The 11,329-nt window shown below is 30.8% G+C and overlaps 1 protein-coding gene across 1 annotated transcript; it reads left to right on the top strand.

Moving 5' to 3' along the window:
- The first annotated feature begins 6,885 nt into the window (after nucleotides 1-6,885).
- On the top strand, nucleotides 6,886-10,914 carry LOC131048785 (tryptophan decarboxylase 2). The gene is made up of 11 exons (XM_057982855.2): nucleotides 6,886-7,548; nucleotides 7,660-7,732; nucleotides 7,909-8,142; nucleotides 8,340-8,506; nucleotides 8,771-8,911; nucleotides 9,043-9,267; nucleotides 9,588-9,644; nucleotides 9,814-9,878; nucleotides 10,194-10,317; nucleotides 10,442-10,579; nucleotides 10,777-10,914. The coding sequence occupies exons 1-11, from the start codon at nucleotides 6,886-6,888 to the stop codon at nucleotides 10,912-10,914; spliced, it is 2,025 nt and encodes a 674-aa protein (XP_057838838.1).
- Nucleotides 10,915-11,329: the final 415 nt, after the last annotated feature.

Raw genomic sequence — 11,329 nt, 5'->3', positions numbered from 1 at the left:
AAGAAAGGTTAAGGTCATTTAGTTGTGGATATAGTTTGGTGGTATTAGATTGTAAATAATCATTTTATGATTTAAAGTGTGATTAATTTTGTATAGATTTTGTAGAAAGTGAATTGAATTAGGGGAAAAGATCTAGTAGTTGAGCGCAAACCAATTCTTGTGATAGAAGTTGTTGATTTAATACCCTCATATTTGTTGATGTAATGTTCAATTTTTGTACAACATTGCACCAATAGTTGTGACTTTAAAGTTGTTTATTGATATGATGAGTACCAATAATTGAATGAAATATACCATTTGTTGTAAAAAGAAACCAATCATGTGATGCCACATCAGCTGCACAAGTATTGTGGCCCTTTTGCATGCCTATTGGTCTCACTTTTTTTTTGGGCTGTTTTGGACACTATGGCAAAAAGCATGATGATGTGGCCTTGAAACCTTAGTTATAAGCAGGGGACTTGCCAAGTAAGTTGTTGTAAAAAATTGGGAGTGATTTAAAATTTCAGCATAGGATTTTGAGAAGCGTGAAGTTAGGGTGCACAACTACTGGGTCCTCTCCCCTGTGTTTTGATCTAGGGTGAAATTGTGGTTTGAAGTCAATCTAGCTCAATTTTATGACACAAATTTCAACTCTTGGCATGAATATGAACTATGCTACATGAAATTAATCTTATAAGTCTTGTAATCTAAAAATTGGTTAATGAAATGAGCATGTGGGATTGAGAAGCATATCTCAAAATACCTTTCTTCTTTAATTGGACAATAGTCCAAGAAACCTAATTATCCATATATACTAAAATAAAACATAAAGGAGAGGAAACCCTCTTTAAGGCCCAAATCGGAGGTAGCACATGAAGAATGGAATTCCTAGCCAAGGAAGTCCACTACTGAGTAACTGCTACACAAGCAGAGAAGGGACCACCTCCCTATTAATAAGAGGTTCAAAAGACTTCAAAGAAGGAAAATCTTTGATCACATCCATAGTAAGTTGTTCATGTAGATAATTACTCAACAATTGGAAAACTATTAGACCTTAAAGAAGGGGTTATACAATACCAAATGTCTCATAGGGAAATACCATCTACATTGGAAGGAGATACCTTTTGTATTAAAAAATTCTAACTCCAACATTGATAAGTAACTTAGAAAATAACAGCAACTAGGAGAGGATTAGACAAATCCAAACCCATTAGGATATGAGCATGGGTGGTGGAAGTGAAAATTGTCATGGATTGATGATCCACCATAAGAAAATGTTCCACACAGTTTTTAATTCCTTCACAATAAGAGTCACACCAAAAGTGAAGAGAAAGATTGGGAGGCAAATTAAAATTGTTAATTGATTGATTAACTTGATGAGAGGGTTAGAAGAGGAAACCAAAGGCTTTAATGGGAGGGCATGCTATCCCTACAAGTAGGAGAAATCATCAAAAACTACATTTTGATTCATTAACACATTCTATGCAACATCCCAATTCCAAAAGATTCCAATTTGTCTACATCTGACATTAGGGACTGGGATGCAAATTGTCACATGGTCCCACAATTTTAGGCCGAACTTGCTATCACAAGCACTCTTATTTTTCTTTTGCTCGGACTTAGCCCCATGTTTGCATTCTACATTTGTAGCTTGCAGATTCTTTGGTTTCTTGTAAATTCTTCATTATTAACCCTAGATATTTCTTTAAAATACATTCCAATAAATTTCAAATCAGAAGTAAAAAGAACCTAATTTTCATTAAATTCTCTTGCATTGGATCTATTGATTTCCCCCTTCCTTCAATATCTTGGTTGGAAAGTTAGGGTATTTCCTAGTTTACAATGCTTAACTTGTGAAACTCTAATTTTCCATGTATTATAGAATGCTTGAGTGTTCTTTTGCGTGCTTCTATACGATTGAATCAATGATGTGACAAATATACTTGTCAAAGTTACTAGCTTTGATATGTTTTTTTTAATAATTTCATGAACTAAATTGTTGTCTACGAAATGGTGTGTGTGACATGATATTCATGTTTGTATAAATCATCAATTAGAAAAGCATGAAAACCTTCTTTTTTTTTATCTATTTTTTAAATGAATTCATGTTATGTTCATCTCTTGGAATAAATGAGATGAAACTAAGATCTTGAATATTTTTTAGATAGCTAAATAAATATTGTTGCTCATGTATTCATATGTATGTTATATGCATTGTATTTGACCTTGTGGTCCAATGTAAAAGAATATGTTTCCTTATGTTCTACCTAGTCTTGGATTATGTACTCCAACTTTATGTCGAAATGTAATTTCATGTTTTTTATTTTGTATATATGAACTTGTGTCATTTATTTTAATTAGATTATGTGTATTTGGAATTATGGAGATCCTTACATTAAATATAAAAGCATAGCATAAAACCTACACAAAGATGCACTACACTAGCTCACAATTGGTGAAAAAGGCCGATAGGGTTTACATCTAAATTTTAATTTTTGAAAGTTTGAGGTTGAGATTCATGTGCATGAAAATAACTTAGGTCAATTCTGATCTTGTAGACCTGATCTAAGGTAAAAAAATGGGAGATTGAAGGATTAGAACCAATATATGAAGATGAGTGATAGTGAAAGATAAGGTAATATCATGAAATAAATTTCACACAAAAACATACCACTTATACAATTCTTATTGTAAATAAAATACACTCTAATTAAAGTGAACCCAACACATTAAAAAAATATATTCAATTCTCACCATTATAACATGAAATGGTCAATAAAACCCCAAAAATATGATTCATAAATTTTTTTATTAAAACAAATTTCTTCACATTAAAAAAACAATACATATTTAATTTTGTATCCCATATTTTTTAAACATAGAGAATCAACAGCCCAGAGACCAGCTCCACTCTTACTTCAAAGAGAACAAGAAGTCGTCAAACAACTATAACGCCACCCTGTGATTTGAGATCTCACATCAGAGTTTGTTATTGATATTTTGAACCTACTACGTCTCTCTGTATTATTCAATGGCTCAACCATTCAATTTAATATCCCACAACTGAGTACCTGAACTTATAATAGTATTTTATACTGAACTAAGCTTTAAACATTAGCAGACACAGCTGTTGGTGACGCCATGCTTACAATATGAAAAATGCACACCAGTTAACGCCTGAACAATTTCAATGTCTGTCCATGCTTTCCATGCAATGCACAAAAAGTTGACAATCTGGTGCGTACCGAACAACACAGAAAATAATGCAATTAAAAATGCAATACATATTTAAAATACTACCATGTGTTTTAAAAACATGAGAATCTACTCCACCCTGTGATTTGATATGTCCCACATATACACAATATATAAATTCAATTTCTGTCTGTTTTCATGGCCCAACTATTCAATTTAATACCCCATTAAAATGGAGCCTTGAAGGTTTTTAATGAGAAAATCGCTCAAAATCGATATACCAGACTTGAGAGCATTTGTTTATTATTGTTCTGGTCTGTCGACTCTTGAAGAGCCAAGGGTATAATAGTTTTTTATAGTGAACTAAGCTTTAAACATTACAGAGTAGCAGACAGATGGTGGTGACAGAAAGTATATAGATGCACAGTAGTTAATGCCTGGACAGTTTCAACGTCTATCCATTCTTCCCACGCAATGCACCTACCAAATAATAACAAAAGTAGCCAAACTTGAATAATGCATTAATAAAATAAATAAATTACAATGATGAAGAGTCCAGGAATTACTACCAGAATGTACATAGCCAAACCTTATATAAATAGAAAATTAGATTAAATTCTTAATCACACCTTTTTTTATAGAAGATATATAATAAGGGGAGACAATGACAACATTAACTTCGATCTTTAAATGTTTACTAGAACCCAAAGAGTCATCTAAAAGTGTTTACTAGAACTCAAACTGATTGTATTATCAAAATTTCACTTAAGAGGTTGCCATATAATTGTAGGCCCAAGCCTCTTAGGACTACATACATGCATGCATGCATGTGTGTGTCTATATATATATATATATATATATAGAGAGAGAGAGAGAGAGAGAGAGAGAGAGAGAGAGAGAGAGAGAGAGAGAGAGAGAGAGAGAGAGAGAGAGAGAGAGAGAGAGAGAGAGAGAGAGAGAGAGATTGTAAACCTATGAAACCCACATATCAAATCAAACACCTAATAGATAGGGGAACACTAATAAACCATGCATGGAAAACAATAAAACATGGTCCAAAACCATGACGAAAATGAAATCCAAATTTCTAGTCAAAATTCCACACCTAAATACCTAGATGAGTCCACATATTTAAAAAAAAAGTTTTTTGCATTTGTCATAAGCTCATCATAATCCATCCACCAATCTAGGCACTTTATTCTGCTCCATTATCTCCACTGAAAGATGTATTGTGATGTGTAATAATGTGCATCATAAAATAGTGAGGAAATGTAACTTCCTCTTACAACTCCATTCTACATCTTAGATGCTTCAACATTTCTAATTTAAGTGGGCTACCTTTTGGAGGCCACAATATTTTGATTCAGAAAGTTAAAAAAGTCTTTTTTTAAAAATAAACATCTAAGAAATATCCATTCTTTTATAACTATCTTGCTTCAATTAAGGCCTATTACAATATTTTTCATGACCAAAATCAATCCCTATAGCACAAAAAAGTATATTTTTATGTCCTAAACTCGAATTTTGCATTTTTTGTCTTCTTATCATTAGGAAAGAAGGCCAAGACAACTTTCTAATAATTTCCCTTGGTTGAATTCATTGCGGAAGCAAAGAGAATGCCAACATTCTCAACAATCTACTAGGAGCAAATAACCCTTGTGAACTTATTCGACCATGCAAATTTCTCTATGTTGACTAACTTCGTTAATGCATCTAGAACATTTTGTAAAGTGTTAATTTTTTCCAGCATTACCCTCCCACAATCCACCATTGGTGCTAGATTTTAAGGAGAATGCAACCCTCTCTTAGCAAGTATAAACACTATAAGATCATTACTAAAATTCTTGATACCTTAAAGCAAGGTGAACTGCTTTTTAGATTACAAGACTTATAAGATCAATTTCATATAACATAATTAAAAATCATGCGAATAATTCAAATTTGTGCTATGGAATTGAACTCGATTGACTCCAAACCACAATTTCACCCTAGATTAAAACATAATTCAATCTAATACCACCAAACAACATCCACAACTAAATAACCCTTAACCCTTCATTACCATTTTATAAAATATACCAAAAACATTTTTTTTTACTATCTATTTACTCTGAGCTATTAATTGCTATTAATTGCATTTAATTACCCTATTAATTTAATATTCCTGGATTCGTTTTATTTCTTTTCATTTTACACCAATCATTTTATATTAAAAAATTATGGAAAAGGCAAAAACTTTATTCACGTTGATCACGTTGATCTTCCTAATGTGCCAAGATAGATTGCAAGTTGAAAGATTTGCACGTTGATTTGCCAAGATAGATTGCATGTACGTTGATTTTCTTTGATTTGTCTCGACCGAGATCTAATCACGCATATTCGCACCTCATCTATTTTTAAGGAGAAAATAGGGGAAAGGACCCAGTAGTTGAGCATGTTCCAATTGTTGTGAGGGTTGTTGATACCTTTTGTTCCAAAAATTGAACAAATAAAACCTATTGTTTGAAACAAAAAATATCAATTTTTGTTAAGAAATGTACCAACAGTTGTTAGGAAATGTACCAATAGTTGTTAAGAAATGTACTAATATTGTAAAAAGTAACCAATCAGGTGATGCCACATCGGCTGCACAACTATTGGGGTCTCTTTTGCACGCCTATTGGTCTCACTTTTTTTTGGGGCTGTTTTGGACACCTTGGCAAAAAGCATGCTGATGTGGCATCATATTTGATGATGTGGCCCTGAAACCTTAGTTATAAGCAGGGGACTTGCCAAGTAAGCTGTTGTAAAAAAATCGGAGTGATTCGAAATTTCCAAGTAGGATTTTGAGAAGCGTGAAGTTAGGGTGCACGACTACTGGGTCCTTTCCCCTAGTTGTCTTTTACCAATAATGTTTTAGGATGACTATTTCAAAATAATGATAATCTATTCAGTACTGTTTATGTCATTATCAGAAGGCTGACTATTTCAAAATAATGGTAATCTATTCAGTACTGTTTATGTCATTATCAGAAGGCTGACTATTTCAAAATAATGGTAATCTATTCAGTACTGTTTATGTCATTATCAGAAGGCTGACTATTTCAAAATAATGGTAATCTATTCAGTACTGTTTATGTCATTATCAGATCGCATGTGTGTAGTTAAGGCAGGTCATGTGTTGTGTACTGTTTATGTGTCAGATTTCATGTGTTTTAAGGGTATTTATAGATGCAATAGAATGCACAAATTGCAGAGTTTATATGTTTTAGGCAGCTCTTGATTTCCTTCCATCTTCTTTGCTGCTACTTTGGCTTTTTGCCCCAGCTCTCTATCTTTCTAATAGGGTGAGAACAATTTAAGTTCCATGTTTTTTCTCTGCTTCCCTATAAAATTATTCTACAAGCTAACCATTTTATTGTACGGTGTTTGATCTTAAGCTATATGATTTCTTGTTACTTTTTTGGATTTGATTCTGTCTAATTTTTTTATTAAGGTGTGGGTTCATATTTTGTGATCTGAAATGTTTTGTAATCCTTGAACTCTTTGATGTGGGTTCATATTCTGTGATCCAATATCAAAAATTACAGAATGGGATCTGAAACATTTTCTAATCCTTGAAGTATTGAAAGTTTATCTGTATAACAATAGATTTCACTCACTACCTCGTCATTGCAGATGTTAATGATTTTTTTTAATAGATTGCAAAATCCTCTCTCTGTGTTTGTGTAGATGGAGACCACTGTTTTGTTGGGAGCTGAACAGAGAAATGGCAAGGATTTATCAAGATTTGGGCATATGAATAGCAAGGATTCATCAAGATTTGGGCATGTGAATGGAAATGATTTATTAAAAGTTGGGTCTGTGAATGGCAATGATTTATCAAGAGTTAGGCATGTGAATGGCAAGAAGGGTCCCTATGATTTGCTGCACAATGCTTATATGAATGGCAAGGACAAGTCTAATGACCCTATCGATACAAATGATGTGCCAAGTCTAAGCAATGATAATATGGCTGACAAGGATGAGTACAATGGTCATATAAATCACAAGGGTTTTCCAAGCAATGGTGATATGAATAATGGGGATTTTCTAAGCTCTAAGGATTCACCAAGCAATGGTCATGCTACTTCAGAAAAGTTACTAAATGATTTTATAAATTTCAAGAATGGATGCAATGGGCATGTTAATAGCAATAATTTGCTAAGCAATGGTCATACGAATGGCAATGGTAATATTAATGGAGAGGATGACTGCAATGGCTCAGGTAGTCACAGTTATCTTAGCAAGCCATTAGACATTGAAGAGTTCAGAAAACATGCTCATACAATGGTGGACTTTATTGCCGATTATTACAATAAAGTGGAGAGCTTCCCAGTTCTCAGCCAAGTAAATGTACGTGTTTGATAGAAGGTTTTCAGAGAGTTAAAAATTATACAGAGATATTTATATTAATAATATATTTATGTGTATTTATTGATCTCTTTAAATTTGATTTGCTTGCAGCCTGGATATTTAAGCTCTTGGATCTCTGATTGCCCTCCACAAAATCCCGATTCTGTAGAAAACCTTCTTACTGGTAAGACACGAAATGACTCTAGCTTGATTGGATTTAAATAGAATTTTTTTGTTCATAATATCATCTTAAATGGATTTTGAAACACAATTTAATGAACATTACTTCATACCTCATTACTACATTAGTTATTATGAGTCATGGTGATGATTAATTTCCTTGCTTTGAGGTTACTGCAGATGTGAAAGAGAAGATGATACCTGCATTGACACACTGGCAAAGTCCCAATTTTTATGCATACTTCCCTGCAGGGTTGAGCACTGCATCATTTCTAGGGGAGATGTTGAGTAGTGGGTTTGCTATTGTCAATCTGCATTGGATGACATCGCCTGCTGCCACTGAACTTGAAACCATAGTCTGTGATTGGCTTGGAAAGATTGTCAACCTTCCTGATTCTTTTCTCTCATGTTCTGGTATATATATTACACCTGATTATAGTTTGGTTTTATTAGTATCCTCACAATTCCATGTATTCTATATAATTAAATTTATGTTCAAATCTTAAATTAATTTTAGAGACTATTTTGAGCACTTCCATAATGTAGATAGTTAATCTTGGTGTTTATATAGCATTTCCAGCACCTATATTGAAAGAATATTTGAATTATAGATAAAGGTGGTGGTGGGGTTATCCAAGGATCAGCAAGTGAGGCAGTTTTGGTATCATTATTAGCTGCAAGGAACAAGGCTCTAAAGAAATTTGGTGTAGATTCAGCTGACAAGCTTGTAGTTTATGTATCAGATCAGACACATTGTTCAATTGAAAAAGCTTGCAAAGTAAGGACTTCCTTACATCCTTTTAGTGTGGATTTTATTTATTAAATTTATAGAAGTATCTAAGAAAATTTAACGTATTCTTAGCATAGCTTTTATATTTTGTTTTAAAACACGATATATATATAAAGATATAAAGTAAGCATAAAAGACATAATTGTGAGGAGAATATTCTTCCACAATCTCCTAAATATGGGTTAGTTTTATTAATTTCTTTTATAAAATATATCTCTTAACTTAAACTTTTTTTTTAAAATTGTACATTAGATTGCAGGAATATGTGAAAATAATGTTAGAGTGATAGCAACAAGTTGTTCCACAAACTATGGGCTTTCTCCAAAAAATGTCCGTGATTGCATATTAAAAGATATTAGTGTTGGTTTACATCCAACATTTTTATGTGCTACGGTATGTGAATTACATAGATTTATATATTAAAAAAAAATCAATTATAAAATTTGATTTCAATTCTCTCCTTTTAAATTTGTGCATAATTCTATAAAAAGTAAAATATTGAATAGCATAGTTTATGGTTTCAGATTGGAACCACGTCATCAACAAGTGTGGATCCTGTACAAGGACTATCCAAAATAGCTCGTGAACACGACATGTGGTTTCATGTGGATGGTGCTTATGGTGGTGCTGCTTGCATTTGCCCTGAATATCAACATTATCTTGATGGAATAGATAATGCAGATTCCTTTGTCATGAATCCTCATAAATGGCTTTTTACTAATTTTGATTGCTCTGTACTTTGGGTAAAGGTGAGAGTTTTCATATAAAATAATTCTTTTTTAATTCTTGTATTTTAAATGTTGTATTTTTTATTAAGTAAATAAAATAATTTTAAAATATTTTTTGAATAAATTATTAATTTTTTTTAATTTAACAAGTATTTTTACATAGATTTATTTTAAAATATGCATGTTTCATTAATAAAGAAGCAATTATGGTGTTGGTGGACATTCCTAACTTTATGTATTATATTATATTGTCTATGTCTCGTATGGATATTCTATATAGATTTAAGTCATACTTATTAAATAAACTTACTAATTTACATGAATTATATGTTTGAATTCAGGATTCAAAAGTTTTGGTTGAAGCATTGTCAATGAATCCAGAATATTTGAAAAACAAGGTTAGTTTTAGTTTTATTTTAATCTATTATATAAATGAATTTTATTTACTAGTTTAATAAAAATATATAAATTTGGAAAACAATAATCTAGCTAAACATTTGATGGACTTTTTAGAATCAATTTGAAATAATATTTTAAAAATATATTAAAGTTGTACTTTATTTGCAGGTATCACAATCCAAACAAGTGATAGATTATAAAGATTGGCAAATACCACTTGGTAGTCGATTTAGGTAAGTCAATTACATAGTGTATAAATATAATGAAAATTATTATTTAATTTAGACTTTTAAAAAAAAATCTAGCAAATATTATAATAATATTTTTGAATAATATGTATTTAAATAACTTTATTTTAAATTAAATGAATTTGACAAATTTTAATTTAGACAATTTTATAAATATACAAGTTATACTAAATATTTATATATATAAAAAAAGCTTGTAAAAAATATATAAATTATAATTCAATAAAAAATTATATATTGTATTGAAATTTTTATGATTTTTATTTATTTTTGATAATGTGTCTTGTATGTTTTATATAGGTCATTAAAGTTATGGATGGTATTACGTCTTTATGGAATTTCACAGCTTCAGACATATATCAGATATCAGATTTCTCTTGCTCAACATTTTGAAAATCTTGTAGTCGAAGATAAAAGATTTGAGGTAATTATATTTAAAAACTTTTTAAAAAGTATAATTTATTGAGTACGTTGATTTTAAGTACTTGATTTGATGTTATATTTAGAATTTCTAATAAATTTTTGTATTAATTTTAATGTTGGGATAGGTTATGGCTCCTCGTACTTTTGCATTGGTTTGTTTCCGAATTTTACCAATAGGAGATGATCGTGATAATGGGCATTCATTAAATTCACAATTGTTAGATGTTGTAAATGAGAGCGGACATATGTATTTATCACATACGGTATTCTTCTTTAAAACTATATTATTTTAAAATTCCTTTAAAAGTTATCTTAATATATATTTTTTAATTATGAATATTTTATTAAAATTTTAGTCTTCTTTGTTACTTATATTATAAATATAAAAAAATGACTTTCAAAAAATAAATTTAATTATTAAAAAAAAAAATTGATTAATACATTTTATGTGATATTACAGGTCTTATCAGGAAAATATACTTTACGCTTTTGTGTGAATAGCGTATTGACAAAAGTACATCATGTGGATGCTGCATGGAAACTTCTTCAAAGCAAAGCATCAATTTTACTAAAACAAAGATTTGATTGTTACAAGTAATTTTTTTAATATTTTGAGTTCAAATAACTTGGAATTCCTAGTCATTAAGTTTTAAACTCGACTTTTTTGTTTAGAAATTAGATACATGTAGTAGTGTTTTCTAATCGTATTTTGCATTGAGAATTAAATGCTCTAAATTTTTAATCTAATATCATGTTTCAATTTGTGTTTATGTTCTCAGTTAAAGAAGCAGCATAAAGAAGATGTTAAATACAACAAGCATCTAGAAGAGATCAAACATCCATTTTTGTAGCTCCATGAAGGGGAATTCAATGTGCTAAAAAATTCCAAAGCTTATTCAAATTTGAAGTAAAATTTGTGTTATGCTACTATGTTTCAAGAGTTTCTATTGGTTCAGTTGATTGTATTAGTTCTTGTGATTTTGTAGACAATGTTGGGACGTGTAAAATGGTCA

Source organism: Cryptomeria japonica, chromosome 8 (assembly GCF_030272615.1).
Source record: "Cryptomeria japonica chromosome 8, Sugi_1.0, whole genome shotgun sequence".
NCBI lineage: Eukaryota > Viridiplantae > Streptophyta > Pinopsida > Cupressales > Cupressaceae > Cryptomeria > Cryptomeria japonica.
This window is presented reverse-complemented; position numbering and strand designations above follow the sequence as displayed.

Coding starts and splice junctions, on each gene's coding strand:
- LOC131048785 (XM_057982855.2), top strand. CDS start 6,886: ATGGAGACCACTGTTTTGTTGGGAGCTGAACAGAGAAATGGCAAGGAT. Junction 7,549..7,659: donor CAGTTCTCAGCCAAGTAAAT/GTACGTGTTTGA, acceptor ATTTGCTTGCAG/CCTGGATATTTAAGCTCTTG. Junction 10,580..10,776: donor ATATGTATTTATCACATACG/GTATTCTTCTTT, acceptor GTGATATTACAG/GTCTTATCAGGAAAATATAC.